Genomic DNA, 15833 nt, shown 5'->3' on the forward strand with positions numbered 1-15833 from the left:
ATCTTTAGGATTACGCATTGCCTTCACAACGATAACCAAGAACACAAAGGGAAAAAAAATATAAAGAAGGCAAATCTAGCTTGCTGAAGCTGCGTCAGGGGGAAATATTCGAGACATTGCTCCAAACATGACTGCGTGGATCGAGACGATGGGCCAAGACGTTTTAGTACGCATTACGGCGTCAGAGGTAGGCGGACGCGAGTTATTTATGGTTAGCGTGTGGAACCGCCGATGTGAAGAGTAAATAATGTATAAGATATGTGTCATGTGCCGCGAAAGCAAAAAAGATTATATACATGTTCAGATTAGAAACCGAACGGATTCGTGGGCGCTGTGAGAGATAGTTAGTAGCTGCTCTAGAGATAAATGCGCTGCTGGTGGCACTTACTGGCTTGTGCAAGATTAGCCCGGAGACCCGTCGGCTGGGGAGCGAGCTTCTTGGGAGCGTCATGCTTGACACCAAACCTGATTGGGGGTGCGGGTCCAGTCTTCTGTGGGGTCAGAGGTGCAGCGGTTGGCTGCTGAGGAATTGGTGGGATTGGCGGTGGTGACGTAGTGTTGTAAGGCATGCTACCAGCACCATTAATACCGGTGGGTTGGGGCTGCAGGGATGGGGGAAGAACGGAGTTAATGCCGGTGTGCATTGGTTGTTGCGGCTGTGCCTGGAAACCGAACCCAGTAGGTTGAGGTGCAAGCCCCTGGAAGCCCGCTTGGTGTTGCTGTTGCTGCTGAATTCCAAATTGAGACTGCGGTTGGAAGCCAGTTGGTTGTGGCATCAGGCCATTTTGGAACTGATTGTGGGGCATGAACGCGGTTGGCTGTGGTTGGAGCGGTTGCTGGAACCGCTGCTGGTTTAGTTCGGCCAGACTCTGACCTGGAGCAGCAAGTGGCGGTCCGGCTTGAGGTAGCCCTGTCAGCTGAGGCTGCAGTGGCGGGAGGCCAAAAGAGCTTTGCTGTTGAGGGAAGTTCTGGGGCGCAGAAAGTGGTCGCGGAGGCGGAGGAGGAAGCAGCGAATTTTGACCCATAGCCTGAGGAGGCTGCGGGCGTGGTCTGGAAGCTTGCTGGAACCCAGTGGCTTGGGGGCTGAATCCCTGCGTGGGGTTCTGGAGCGGCTGCTGTGCCGGCTGACCCAATTGAGAGAAGAAGCCGGGGGTAGCGCCTGTTTGCTGTGGCTGTTGGGGGGCAGGCGCGGGTATAGCAGTTGGCTGAGGCTGAATGGCTGGAGGTGCCTGGGCAGCTAGCGGAGGTTGTGAAACGGGAGTCGGTTGGGTAGGAGTTGGTTGTAGGGGAGGGTGAAGCACAGACAAGTCTGCCATCGCCCCTGTAAGTTGCTGTTGTGTTGGCTGCGTTGTCACAGGCGAGGCTGCAGCAGGGGGGGAAGTCGGCGTTGAAGCCGCAGGAGCCGCAGCAGCTGGAGCTGGCGCTGGCGCGGGGGCAGTCTGCTTAGGCTGCTTGACCTCCCATGCATCGTCATCAAAACCACGTTGGACGGGCTTTTCCGAAGCCGCAGAAGTTGGAGAGGCCTCCTTTGGCTCCGCGTGGTTAGAGTCTTCCTTCTGCTCGAAAGCCTTGGGGTCAACGACATCTCCGGTCTGCACAGCCGGCGCTGGTCTGCCCTTGCGCGTATTATTGCGCAGAACGCCTCCTGGACCCGCGAAGAGGCCACCGCTGTCCTCACCATTGCTGATAACTTCCTCCCCACCGAAGCTTACGTTGCGCAGCTTAGACTTGGCTCCAGTACGACTGAACATAGTATCCAGGTGGCGCATCACTCGCAATATATCGCCTTCCTTCAAGCCAAGCGTGCGAAGTACTTCTGGCGTGATATCCGGAAGAATGCTCTCGTCCATCGAATCCTTGGTGAAATTCTGCGCATACCTCTCACATTGGTGTGGACCGACTCCTGCTTTCAGGAAGAAATCGAACCAATCATAATCGGACTGCTGGAACGAAGCTCCAGCAGATTCAGAGCGTTTGTTCTCAGCCGAAGGCCGAGGTTTTTCAGCTTCTCGAAGTGTTGAACGACGTTTGATATCGGAGAGTGGCTTGTCCTCGTCCAATGACACCCCAGTCATCTTCTCAACGTATTCCAGGTCCTGAATAGACATTTTCGGGATGGGGACCGCGATCTTGACCCCGTTCATCTTGTGCAGATGAATCTTACCATCTTGCAGGCCGATGAACTGAGCATCCACAGTGAAAGTTTTGGTGCGATCGGTCCATTGTCTCGTCTTGGTTGGATCTGGCTCTTGGGGTCCGTTAGTATGACCAACCTCCTGACGCGGTGAAGGGAGACAAGGGGACTTACTCGACTTCTGGCTGCTACGGCTGTCACGCTTGTGATGCTATAATAATAAACATAACTGTTAGCGTTTCTAATAACACCATTATATATCGGTCAAATAGCCAACGGACAGCGCCTACCTCTGCACGGGGCGAATCAATTGAATCAGTTCGTGACTTGCGCAAAGCCTCCTTGGCCAACCTTGACTCTTCCAGACGGTTTCGCTCCACTGCTGACAAGCCAGAATCAACGCCGGATGGCTGACTGCTGGAGGCATAGCCGGTGATCTCGACATAGCTACTTGGGACTACACCCTCCTTGCCATTCTTAACGCGCCGGACCATCCACCATTCCTCAGACTTGGTGTCATCAAGGACGATGACTTCATCGCCAACGCTTACACCCACTTCGTCGTCTTGCTGTGCCACGAAGTCATAGAGAATCTGGCCCTTCTTCTGTCCTCCCCCACTAGAGCCAGCCGCAATGACTTCCCTTAAGCCCTCTGCTCGATACGCTCCGGAGATTTCACCAAGTGCGGCGACAATCTCTCTTGCAGTGTCTTTCGCGCCGGCATGGAAATCAATGCTTTTGCTGGGGCGAACAAGGTCAACAAAAACGTGCTTCCCTTCAATGGAGTAATGAGACAGCTTGTCAGCTGTCCATTCCTGCTCTTCCCCATCATCTTCCGGCGAGATGAAGATCGTCCCAGTAGCGATGTTGATACCCAGGGTTGTCGGCATCTTCTTCCTTTTGCCCATCACCTCAACCATTTCATTGACATTGTAGATGTGATAGCCGGAAGGAGAACGGGGTGCAGGGCCGACTCTGTTGTACGGCGGGGACTCTTTCACATGTCCTTTAGTATCCTGCTCCTGCGCCAAGGTGATTTGAGGAGGACGTAACGGGAGACCCGGGGACCGGGGAGACTCTACACGCGGAGACATTTGCTGGGACGGGGGACGTTGTGGGAGGGCCGGCGGCGGCGGCGAAGGCTCCCGCTGATAGCTTAGTTCGGGCTCATACGATGGCTGGGGCTGCGGGGGTGGCGGAACTGCCCTGGTGGCTTCGGGCTCTGCATGCTGTTTGTGAATGATATCAGCAATCGCCGCAGCAGCTGGGTTCTGAACGGTGCCGATGGGCGAGCTTGAGACAGGGCTACTGGCCTCCTCTATCGGTGCCGCCGTTGGGCGCTGCGGGAGTGTCGGAGGTGCTGCTTCGGCGGGAGGAGAAGGAACAGATGACGTTGCGGGAGCGTGGGCAGCCTGTTCAGCAATTTCGATATAATTTGCAGGGGCGAAACCGAAATCCCCGCTGACCCCAACTAGGGTCCAGTCCGGGTCCGATATGTCGTAGACCACCAGTTCTGCATCTTCCGAGAAGGATACCTCTTCGTCTGTTTGGCGTGTGTAATCAAATAGCGCTTTGGCAGCGTGAATTGGTTGGGCCTATGTATTCAATTCGGTTCAACAGTCAGTGAATGTCCGATTCAATGGTGATCCACTCTCTACCCCTGAAGGTGGGAACGAACAACCACCAACTTCGGTCAGAGGGCGGGAGGCCCGGAGGACAACAACGATGCCTCATCTAAATTCCAAGTTGAACAGCAAAGTGCTTTAGGATGCACCCTTACCTCCTCTATGTAGTTATTAGGCACAAGACCCTCGGGCTCGTCCTCATCGTCGTGTTCCGCCTTCTTCTTGGCCTTCCACCAATCGTCTTCGTTGTTGCTCTCAAGGAGGTATAATAGGTCGCCCTCGCGAAGCTCTAATTCACCTTGCGCCTGGGGGTGGTAGTCGTAAAGGGCCGTATACACACCGAGGAAACCCATTGTGGGCACCGTCAGCTGGCAAACCGGGATAGGATTCCGGCTATCGTATTAGGAGTTGTTGTATTGTTGCAGCTGCTGCTCCCAAGAGCAGCGGTTCTAAATGGTCGTGTAACCAAATGGTGCTCCCGCTTGGGCCCTGAGGGAGATAGCGGAGAGTAGACTCAAAAGGTCGGGCGACGGTCGATGGGTCGGTCGGGGGGGGTTTAGTTAGTTCGTGGTGGTGGGCTTGGCAATTACGCAGTAGCAGTACTTCAGGTACCGATATCGAGCCCGAGGCCGCAGCACCGCAACGGTCGGATAGGATGGGGAAGGATGAGGAGAGGGCGAAGCGGAGGAAACTCCCGTGTGAGCCGTTGACCTGCCGGGGTGGGATAGGGAAACGAGAGAACTGTGGGAGAAAGGGTCGAGTCGGAAGAGTTTCAGGGAGAGGCAGACACAAGAGGGAGGGAATGGAAGAAGTTGGCCGATCCGTTCGTGGTTTGGTTCACTCCTGTGGAGGCTGTGAGGGGGTGGAGCCTTAGGCACCAGACGCGCTCGGTCACGTTTTCTGCACAGCCTTATCAACCACTTGTTGATGAGTCTCTTATCCGAAGTTCCTTCTTATATCCTGCGTACTCAGACCGTCAGGCAGTCGGTGATGGTATCCCTGCAACCTGATTAATATTGAACGGTACCCAGGCTACCTTGAATTGACCGAAAAAAAATGATACCATGTATTAAAGAGATAGGGTTGATTGTTGCTCAAGTATCACCGATAAGCTCTTATATCTACTATATAGATCATACCAAAACCCTCAAGCACAATATAGATCAATAACCCTCAGATGAGAAATTTATGCTACAGATCCAGTCGCACCTGCCTAACAGAGTGCTACACAAAGCACAGCTCTAAATAAGGCAGATAGAGTCACACACACGTCTTACCTCCACCCCATCCATGGCTCAACATTACTACGTATCCCAATCTACACAGTAGGCAGTAATAATGGCCACCATCATCATGGTGACAGTGACTCAACCCCCGCCTAACAACATTCCTGGTAACATTCCACATCCCTTGTATGCTATACTATCCTTCAACCTCACCATCCACTCGACCATCACAAACCCCCCCGAATACACAACTCATTACCACTACCAACAGCCAGAGATAAGAATGACACAATTCCACCCGATCTCGTTCAAATCCCTCCGCAGGCGTCTATCCAGACACTCCAAGCCCAGCACAACCATCACAGTTTCTTCTTCAGAAATCTCAGAAGCTGAAACGCAGACTGTCAAGCCCATAATCCGACGCAAAAGCGCAAAGGAGATTAGGAAAGCAGTGATCGAGTTCCTGGAAGAGCTTGGCGGTGCGGTTAGGGCTACTCCTATCGACGAGGACTATGGACGGTGTGACTGTGGACGGTGTTTCGGGCGGTGTTTCGGACGGACACCGCAGAGTAGATACGGGCCGTATGTTTATATATATATTTGTCTGTCTTTGCTTAGTTGGTTGGTTGGATACTGATGGTATCTTAGGGCTTTGATCGGTCGTGATTTGGATGATACTCTGTGTCTTTTGAGGTCGAGGCCGGTTTGTTGAGGTTCAGGGCTGTTGGGTGGGATGGGTTTGTTTGCTCGGTGTTTGGGTGTTCCTTGATATATTCATGGGTTAGAGTTCCTCAGTGTTTATGCGTTGACCATGGGCATGATTCACGAGTTGCCCCGTAGGTTATGGACTTGAAGGAAAGCTTATTGCTCTGTATGATAGAATCTTGCTTTGTATATGTGTCAAGGTACCCAGAAGCTGAGACTGCAGGTATTTTGTTGGGGTGAAAAAAGATAACCAAGAATAGCCACAGATCTACAAATCGTCAAGCACAACAGTGATATAGTATAAGGGTAGTTTACAGTTCATCCTTGAAGATTTCCTCACTGCCCTCTTCAGCGTCTTCCGCGGGCGGCTCCTCCACCTTTGGCTCGTCCTTTGGTTTAGCCTCTGAGACCTCCACCTCTGGAACTTCCTTCTCGGTGGGAGCCTTCTCATGCGGCTTTCCCGTTGTGCCATGGTCCTCCGACTTTGCCCCGGGCTTGGTTCCCGTTTCTTCCTCCTCTTCATCTTCATCGGTATCCACTATTCCTCTCAATCCACGCTCACCATTGGCGGTGACGTGTTCCAATGTCCAGTCCTTACCCTGAGCAAGCTCTTCGAGTCGGGTCTTCAAGGTTTCGATCTTCTCCGGGTCAAGCCCAAGTTTTTCTAGGTCGACTTTGGGCAACTGTAACACCTCGCCATTCTCGCGTTTGGCCACCACCTCCACCTTTTCTTCTCCGGCGGAAGCTACGCGTCCTTTCTCAATTTCCTTGCCTTCGGTGCCCACAAGCTTCTTGGCACCGACCTCAATGTCACCGACGATAGGAAATTCTGACGTAGTAGCTGACGATTCGACAAGTCTCTGGGCCAGATGGTACTGCCGCATCGCCTCCCAGTCGGGAACCTGATCAGGCGAGAGAACCTCGCGACACTCAATCGAATGGAGCTCCTCCTGCTGTGGGGGTAGGAATGCGACGTCATTGCACAAGCGCGGGGTGTAAATGACCATCAAATAGGAGCAAGTCGTCAGCTCTTTGATCCAACCAATGCGATCCGTCGACTGGGGATGACAATGGAACTGAACCTCAATCTTCCGGTTCTTCCCCGTCAAATCACACTTAGTTCCACCCTCCAAGCGCTGTACCAGATACCGCGATCCCCCCTTCGTCTGGAGCTCGGCCACATCCGTTGTTGTTGCTGTTGTCGTCTCTGCCGTCTTTTTGCGCTCAGCTTCACTATCATCCTCTTCATCACTACCCCGGGGAAACCGGCCCAGGATAAACGAATGCGTTGCCGGATCCTCCATGGGAGGATAGTTAGGGATCCCACTACCAGAAGGCAGCGCATGGAACTGCTTGATCTGCTTCTTGTAGCAGAACGAGTACGACCACCAGCCTGAGACATAGTACATGCACTTCCCTTCCATCTCGCTCAGTAGTTCCAAGCCGCGGTCCGTCGCCCGGGCCAGCTCCTGCTTCTCATCCGTCTCGTTGGCATCCTTGGTTCTATTCGTCTGCCCCATTTCGTCTCTCTCGACGTGCGGAATTTGACAGAGGAATCGTTGGCCTTGGAGGGTTAGCTCCTCGTAGGTGAGCTGGGGACCTCCCTCCTGTCGCGCACTGTGCTCTTGCGACTCATCTGTGCGAGGCTTTAAGGGGATCTGCGGCTTTTGTAGAGAGTTTCCTTGTTGGTCATCGTAAACGGGAGGGCTACTTTGCGTCTGTAGTAGTTCTTTCGCGTGAGAGTCAAGAACGTATTCGTCAGGGAAAAGGACTTGGTACTAAGTTTAGCTTTCAGATTAGCAAATATGCTGGCTTTAGCGCAATGACTGGGAGTGGGATGTACTTGAGGAAACGCGAGTAGATCATCGTGAATATTGAAGACTTTCTTGTTCGCAAGGGCGGTGGAAGTCGCGCATGCTAAAGTTAGCAAGGACGCTACGATTCTGTTGCGCCGGCCCATGGCGGCGAGTTATGACGATAAATGTCGATAGCGTTGGGCCCTCCGTGGCTGGGGCGGTACGGACTGGGGACGATCTGGCCAGATGAGAGCTTTCCCGGTGGAACTCTGATGCCCACTTCACTTAATGGAAGGAAATTCTATTAATTAGAATATGAACAAGAAAGTAAGAGATATTTCAATTGGTCATCATGGCACTATATGGGAAGATATGGATGCTGGAGGGAAAGCCCTCGCTGCAGTTGGAAGCAGAGCAAGCAACATGACAGCTGTGAAGAACATCCGATTGAACAGTTGCGTTGGGGGTTTCGGCTTATCGCCACGTGCCCTGTTGCACTAGAGCCAGAAGGGAATGACCAACCAGATCAATGAATGTCATGGATCGAGGCAATCTGAATGAATATTCAAGAGCGATTGGATGGTTTCGCTAGAGGATTTGACATTTGTTCGATTGGTGGCTGACCTTCCAGTTTGCCGTACCTGCATCATGGATCCCTCTACTAGTAGTAGCTGTATGTGTAGGTACGGAAAGTGTATGTATATTGACCGGTTAAACACGACGAACTACCGCGTAAAATAGAATATATTCAAGTGAGCAGTTACTAGGAGATGACATTATACAGGAGTCATTGAGATTGCAGTAGCCAAAGGAAGAACTCGGCCATGACCGAGCATTACCTAAAACCACGGTAGATGTATACATCGCAAAGGACACCTGAGGAATGAACCGCAATTTGCTGAGTGAACTCTGAGTCAGTTACCAATGAAAGGCCCGGAAAGAGTCCACCGACCCACTGAATCAGCGATTGGAAATCCATAGGACCACCAAAAGCGGACTAGCGGCTGCTGACCTTGATCTTTGTAAGCTCCATCTCATCGCCGATCTACAGACACTAATATGCAGATGCTTATTAGTCGATTATAAGAATTGACTAAATGGCCATGTCCCAGTGGCTCCAGGCTTTTCTACTACCTTCTCGTTAATTGTCAAATCCGTATAAATATTCCCCTCCAGCGCCGATGAAACTCCTTCTGTCGTTTTCAATCGCAGTCACAGCTATCTTCCTATCGCTATATTTTAGCCATCTCAAAGCGCTAGTTTCCTACATACAACAAGAAGTGTCAACTCGTCTCAACATCACCACAAACACAACCAACACAATTACTCCCAACCAAATCAACGCAGACTCCTTCCCAGTGACAATTATCCCACCAACGAACAAAATGGCCGTTCCCCGCGCAATCCGCCAAGTCTTTCTGGCTATCGAACAAGCCGAGGGTGCCGGTGCCCGCGTTCGCCGCTCAATTGGAACCGCCAAGCTGCGCAACTTCAGCCCCTTCCTCATGCTCGACCATTTCACGATCGGCAAGGGCGCCGGTTTCCCAGACCACCCCCATCGTGGCCAAGAGACCATCACCTACCTCCTGTCTGGCGGGGTGGACCATGAAGACTTCGCCGGCAACAAGGGCACCATTGGACCCGGCGACCTGCAATTCATGACCGCGGGGCGCGGAATTATGCATGCGGAAATGCCCCACGAGAACCCCGACGGCAGCCCCAACGTTGGCATGCAGCTGTGGGTCGATCTGCCCAAGAATCTCAAGATGTGCGAGCCGCGGTACCGCGATCTGCGTGCGTCCGAGATCCCTGTCGCCAAGGTGGATGACGACCGGGTCACAGTGAAGGTCATCTCGGGCCAGTCGCATGGAGTTGATTCAGTCCGCGATTTGGCCTATACGCCCGTGTGGCTGCTGGATGTTGCGATCCGGCCGGGTGGACGCATTGCGCAGTCCCTACCGAAGGGGTGGAATGCATTTGCCTATACCCTTTCTGGAACGACTGTCTTTGGGTCGAACGATTCCACAAAGTTGGTGAAGGAATTTCACAATGTGGTCTTTGACCAGGGCGGAGATTATGTGGAGGCCTCGGTGCCAGATAATGCCGAATCGGAATCCAGGTTCATTCTGGTGGCAGGTCAGCCGCTGGACCAGAAGGTTGTGCAGTACGGGCCGTTTGTCTTGACCAGCCAGGAGGAGGTTTACCAGGCAATGGTTGACTATCAGACTGCGTCGAACGGATTCGAGAGAGTCCGTGGGTGGGAGAGTGAAATCGGCAAGAGAATGGCGTTTTAGATAAGAGGTTGCATATGCGTTCCTGATGTGTGGACTTTTTGTACTGTTTGATGATACTCAATGTGGCGTTTCTTTCCTGTTGCCTTTTGTAAACATTCCAAATGTTGCGCATGGATATGGTGTTTCTGAGGTCTTATTTCAATAGAGCATTTTCATGGTGGATATTTCCTTTGTACTCAGTAGACTATGTAAGTAGTAGTCTCATGCAGAAATGGGAAACGTAGGCATACATCTCGAGCGCGGTCTTGTTTTCTATTCATAACGTTTTATTGATTTGATATCACAGGCGCAAAAACCAAAAGGAGCAGAGACAACAACCCTAGGAGATGCGAGATTAAAAGATGAAAAAGAATGGTTCCGGCCCCAGTGAGAAAGAAAATACAATGACTCAAACGAGTCCCTAAGGAGCACCGTCTCACAACGTAGCCGCGTTGAGCTTCAAGCCACTTGCTTTCGCGGCGCTCCCGAAGCTTACTCCGGCCATCGTGATGCACACACACACTCATTCACTATCTTACATGCCGTGTTTACACCATCATCGGACACAGATGGTTACGTGACTTCGGGGTGCTTACATGCTGTCGGAAGCTGCTTACACACCCCGACTTAAACGCCTTATTTGGCGAAGTGGAGGTCATAGCCCAGCCAGCGACGTGCGTTTACACCAGCAACGTCCAAGCCCGGGGTACCATAAGTCAGGGGTGCATAGAACCAAAAGCCCCAGACAGTGATGGCCAGAATAGAAATGGCGGCGATCCAGCCCGCAACAAGAGACTTGCGGCTCATCCGTTCCTTGGCCGTTACGAAATGACGGGGACGGACAGACTTGGACTTGCCCGATGGGTCAACCTCGCTATCGACAACGGCTTGGACTGGCTGGAGGTTGAAAATGAACTCAATCAGAGCACCCGTCACAAGGCAGGAGGCAAGGTGAGCGGGAAGGTAGTGATGCAAGAATCGCTGACGACCCATCAACCAGAAGGGGAAGTAGTGGGCTCCCCAGCAGAGGAAGAGGAAGCCAGTGCTGTTGTACAGGCGGGAACGAGCACCAAGTCCCCAAACTATAACGCATCCAGTCAGTCTTCAGTCTTCCGCATTTGCTATCCTCCAGGTTTACTTACTTTCTTCAACGGCGTCAACTCCACGGCGGAGAGACAACTGATCGGCACCAATCACACCAGCGAAAACAGCCAGCAGACTACTGGCAATCCACCACCCGATCGGTTACCCAGGAAATATATCTGTTCACGGGTATCATTCTTGGTCCAGAAGCTGACACCTCGCAAAAGGAATGGCCACTGGAAAGGCTCACTCGCGTATGGGTGGCTGCTGGTCAAGGCATTGTTGTGGAAGAACATGGCGCGCTGAAGCTCCAGGTACTTCCGAAGGAAGGGCAGTTGTTTCACTTTGCGTTCTTCCTTCTGCCTGCGAGGGCTGTCTTCCTCCAGCGACTCGATGGACTCCGCGTACCACAGGTTGCTGGCTTGAAGGACGTTCTTGTTACCGTTGATCTCGGCTTGCTTAAAGCCCCACTCGGGCAAAGGAGTTGTGTGTGTCCACATAGCCACTCGGGTGGGGAAATGAACCAATTTGAAGTGGCTTGACAAAGTTCTAAATTCCTGACCGGCCTTGCCATTCTCAATCTTGATCTCGAACAAGGTCTCGTTATGTCTCTCGCCACTGGCCACATCCTTGGCCACAGTCGTGAACTCCTGGTTGGTCGGATAAAAGGGGGAGGCAACATCATGGGTCAGTAGGATCGAGTCGGTGCCTAAGTGAAGCAGCTGGACGAGGTCGCCGTTCTTCACACTGCGGCCCTGGCCGTCATTGTCTTCCAGAGGCACTGTGGGAATGATTTGCCATTGGTTGTTAGTATCATTGAACGGGTATCCCGTGACCTGCTGGCCCTGGCTGGAAATACGTCCATCGTCATAGCGAAGCGGGTACCGTTCCCAGTGACTGTGGAGGAACACCTTAGTGTCCTTGTGTCGAATGGTGATAGCGTCATAGTACTGGATTCCGATGGACTCGGCCGCCAGGGCATTATCGCTGAGGGTTTCCTGGAATTCAGGGGTCATAAAGTCATCACCAGGACCGGAGCGGGTCAGGATGGCGAAATGGACCTGGAACCAGAATAGATAGAAGAAGAAAGGCACAATGATAAGGCCAAAGGCACGGGCTGCGAAGTGCTTGGTCCACTCCAGCATGCTGAGAGCGCCGGCGGGACGGCGAATATCCAACAGATTCCACAAGTCGACCATGACCGCAGCGCCGATGGTCACGAAAGTGAAAACACCGACATACTTGGTAGAGATGACGCAGCTGAGAGACACACCCGTCAGAAGCAGCCACTTCCACCACTTCCGGCCGAAGGGTTCGTGGCGCAGCTTGTAGAAGCGAACGTAGCACAGAATGCTCAGAGCCATTGTGATGACCAAGGTGGCATCCAGAAGGATCAATCTGTCCTCAGCGATGTGCGCATTGTCAAACAACACAAGCCCAGCGGATAGAACGCAAGCCGGCAGCGAGTATCCCGACTCCCACATGATCAAGAACACCACGGGGACCGTTAGGGCGCCGAGCGTTGCGGGTAAGGCGCGAAGAGCGACATAGGGAACTTTGTTATCGATATACGAGTCGCCGATGTTCTCAAACAAGAAGTGGCCATCATAACCGACGAGCCAGCCCATCGCCGCGAAGAGAAGCTTGCCAAATGGAGGGTGAACATCGAAGAAGTACGTGCGTTGAAGGTAGTACGAGGCGAACTGAAGCACATGATCGCGTTAGAAACGTCCCGTCACTTTTCGGATATATATATATATGTGACCTACTTTTCCGAAGTGCACCTCGTCGAAGACAACTTCATCGGGGTATGAGATCCTATAGAACCGGGTGATGAATGCCAGCACAGTCAGAACCGTTATGGCCAGCCTATAATCCCATTCTGACTGAGGCTTGGGGGTTGCACCCTGGTTGGTGGGATAAGGAGAGGAGACATCTGAGGGTCCAGGGGATGCCTCCTTCTTTCCGCCTCTCTTCCGGAGAGACGGTGAAGGGGATTGAGACATGCTCAGTGGCTGCAATCGAAGACGAGGATTGATAGTAGAAAAAAAATCACCTAATGAGCTGCGACGGGAAGCACGTAGCAATTGGTTAGCTAGAGCAAGGGGAATAGAAACTGAGGAATATTCTCCATGCGATGACCTACAGGAAGTAATCAGGAAAAGGACATCATACAGAGAAAGAAAAGAAAAAAGGGAAAGAGAGAGGCTTATTGTCGTACGGAGAATGAGGAGGGGAGCTGCGCACTGATTGCGTGTCTTCATCCCCATACAAACACGCCGGAACGGAACAAGGCGCTCATCCGAACTTTATTCCTAGTTTGACCCAGAATTTCCGTTTGCTTTTGTTCTTCTATATTTAACCTCGGGTTTCACTTGTGGATTTATTCGGTTTTTTCTTGGTTTCATGTCCTATGTAATAGAAAAATAAAATAAAATAAAATCAATTTCAATTCCAAATAAATATATAAATGAATATAGTTCTTGAACATGAAAAGAAAAATATAAATGAAAAAAAAAAGTCACAACGGTGGGATATCCAATGCAACATAATAATCACACTTCAACGCTCAAACATCATCATGACCGAATGAAATATTATGTACAAATCGACCTTGCAGATTTCTGTAAGTAAAACAAAGCGCTTCATAAACTGCTGAAACTAATCATCATCGGACATATTCAACAACTCCAGCTCTGTTCTCACGAGCGACTGGAACTCGGCGCGCGTGATCCCTGTGGCTCTAGCGAGCCGGAACAGACTCTTGATGTTAGAGCCAATATGCTGCTTAACGCCGACTTCGCATGCTGACTGATTTTCGGCCTCCAGCTCGAGCTTGGCAACAGCCTCTGAGCTGTTAGAGGAGGCAGATGATGGTCGCGGGTGATTCAATGCCCTATCAGTGTCTCCATGACCATTGAGGTGCAATGAGTTTTCAGATGCTTGATTATCAGCATGAGGTTTGAGGAGATTGGCTAGCAAATCTCCGCCCAGGGAAGATGGTCCGAGTTCCGGCCGTTCTTCCGACGGATCATGGTTGTCCATCGCCGGCTGCACATCGGCATATCGTGAGAAGTAGGACGCTTCAGACATGTCCTGGTGCTGAAGGGCAGACCGTCCATTAGGAGCGGGCGTTTTCACTGATGGGGTCCTCCCCGGTGTAGCGTCATACTGAGCCCAGTAATCGTCGTCGTCTTCTTCGTCTTTAGCAGCTTCCTCCTCCTTCTCCGCCGCTCTCAACGCATCCTCCATCAACTTCTCCTTGGAGTGTGAATTGGCCTCCCCTATCGATGCCGACCAGGCCTCACCATCTGCCCTACTGCTTTCGTAGGGCAAAAGTTCTGCGACTCGCCACCCGGGTCCTCCACCATCCTTGTCGTTGGGACACCACAGATAGATAGCCTTCAGGCGATAGTCTGAGAGCAGAATGCGAGACTGCAGTGTCTCCTCGTCCACGCGCTTGTATTCCACCGGGACTTCATCGGGTAGTTCAATCTCCCCCGACACTGGGTGTGGTTCAAAGCTGGACTCATTCACCACCGTCTGAAGACGCTCAGCCTTCCCAGAATCCCAACAAAGTAGTCGCAGCCATGATTCGCTCGGAGAGGCGGCGAGGGAACTCAGAACCTGAACTCGCTGGCGTAGCACGGGCGATAGGAGGGGCAAAAGTGCAGGCGGGGGCAATGGCGATACAAAAGCCGTAGGGAGACAAGCCAGCAGAGGCGGGAGTAGGGTGCGAGGATCAGGAGGGGAGATGAGATCGACCATTGCGACTGACGATATTTCTCAAGGTCGGATGATCAAGGTGGAACTTGGTCGTGGGGAAGAGGAGAGCTCAGATGTGTAACGGGCGTCCGGAGTAAATTGGTTCTTTAATTTCTGTAGTATTTACGGCGGAAGAATTTCTCGTTGGCGGTGAGCAAGTACTGTACGTACATAAATCGAATGAGAGGAAGGAGAGAAAGAAAGGAGGGCGAGAGAGGGTTTATAATAAAGAAAAGGAAAGCAACGTGTAGCGATCGCCTCAAATCAGCTACTACTTACTAGCTGTGCCACCATCACCACCACCAGTCGGGGGAAGGGGACAAGCTTCGCATGGTCTGGAATTGCTTGGTCTCCCTTCGCCCGAAGAGAGCGCAAGAGACAGAGAGAGAGAGAGAGAGAGTGGGTCAGCTTTGCGGGGTTGGGAGCCACCGTGGTAATGAATTAGATTGACTCTGGGAATGTGGACAGATCCGACCAGTGTGAGATTTTAGGGGGATGCCCCTTTTGAACCATTTTCCATCCAGTTGGGCAGTCATGGAACTCGGATCGGCGGACATGGTGGACGAGACTATTCAAGGCTAACTGTGCAATATATATTCCACGGTCGACCCTCTTCGCCAAACACAACGGGTGAAATATGAATATGTAGGAGGGAATTCATTGATAGAACCTTAAGAATAATAGATCAGGGGGTTCAAAGAGAATGAAATAAATCATTGGAATTATCTAGTGAATTCTTGTCTTTAGTTTCAATTAAATTAGAAACTATTTTAATTGAAATGAATTGATCGACTTTGGATGCTGATCGTGGACGGGCTGACCATGTGATCTCCCCGACCAAAGAAAGCTGTTGGAAGCCAAACAAATCCCAATGAACATCCCACAAACATTCGCCAGCATAACCGGGACAGTTTCAAGCATAATGCAAGGGATTTTCATTCCGCACCCCAAGATTGCCAATGAGAACGGAGGGACAGCTCTGGCCAGAAACTACCCTCGAAGCCACCGAGATTATTGTCAGCTGAGGGCGCAATTGGAGCTGAAGTGGCCATTCCAGTAAAAGCGACCTCGGCACCATGTTAGGTACGTTAGCATGGCCAATCCTCAATACTCCTGTGACTGAATGGCGCTATTGGGTACTTGCCGTCGGGGATTGCATTAGCCTGCAGATAACTGCACGAAACATTGCCGATAAGCTGCCACCCTGCTAAAATTCGACTCAGGAT

The 15833-nt window shown here is 51.8% G+C and overlaps 5 protein-coding genes across 5 annotated transcripts; 2 read left to right on the forward strand and 3 right to left on the reverse strand.

Moving 5' to 3' along the window:
* Nucleotides 1-305: 305 nt before the first annotated feature.
* ABOM_000334 (cytoskeletal protein-binding protein SLA1) lies at nt 306-7650 on the reverse strand (the record flags this gene model as incomplete). The annotated part of the gene is made up of 7 exons (XM_022527464.1): nt 306-331; nt 389-2248; nt 2309-2345; nt 2425-3729; nt 3915-4152; nt 6006-7468; nt 7534-7650. 7 exons carry the CDS (start codon nt 7648-7650, stop codon nt 306-308), a joined length of 5046 nt encoding a protein of 1681 aa, XP_022394853.1.
* On the forward strand, nt 5098-5697 carry ABOM_000335 (uncharacterized protein; the record flags this gene model as incomplete). Its single annotated transcript, XM_022527465.1, has 2 exons — nt 5098-5567; nt 5634-5697. 2 exons carry the CDS (start codon nt 5098-5100, stop codon nt 5695-5697), a joined length of 534 nt encoding a protein of 177 aa, XP_022394852.1.
* A 1221-nt stretch (nt 7651-8871) lies between the features above and the next one.
* Nucleotides 8872-9780, forward strand: ABOM_000336 (pirin family protein; the record flags this gene model as incomplete). Its single annotated transcript, XM_022527466.1, has 1 exon — nt 8872-9780. The coding sequence occupies one exon, from the start codon at nt 8872-8874 to the stop codon at nt 9778-9780; it is 909 nt and encodes a 302-aa protein (XP_022394855.1).
* Nucleotides 9781-10395: 615 nt separating this feature from the next.
* On the reverse strand, nt 10396-12848 carry pmt4 (dolichyl-phosphate-mannose-protein mannosyltransferase; the record flags this gene model as incomplete). The annotated part of the gene is made up of 3 exons (XM_022527467.1): nt 10396-10841; nt 11009-12545; nt 12612-12848. 3 exons carry the CDS (start codon nt 12846-12848, stop codon nt 10396-10398), a joined length of 2220 nt encoding a protein of 739 aa, XP_022394854.1.
* A 655-nt stretch (nt 12849-13503) lies between these two features.
* Nucleotides 13504-14610, reverse strand: ABOM_000338 (uncharacterized protein; the record flags this gene model as incomplete). Its single annotated transcript, XM_022527468.1, has 1 exon — nt 13504-14610. One exon carries the CDS (start codon nt 14608-14610, stop codon nt 13504-13506), a length of 1107 nt encoding a protein of 368 aa, XP_022394847.1.
* Between the last annotated feature and the right edge of the window lie 1223 nt (nt 14611-15833).

The sequence above is a fragment of the Aspergillus bombycis genome (assembly GCF_001792695.1).
Source record: "Aspergillus bombycis strain NRRL26010 chromosome Unknown contig00001, whole genome shotgun sequence".
Lineage (NCBI taxonomy): Eukaryota > Fungi > Ascomycota > Eurotiomycetes > Eurotiales > Aspergillaceae > Aspergillus > Aspergillus bombycis.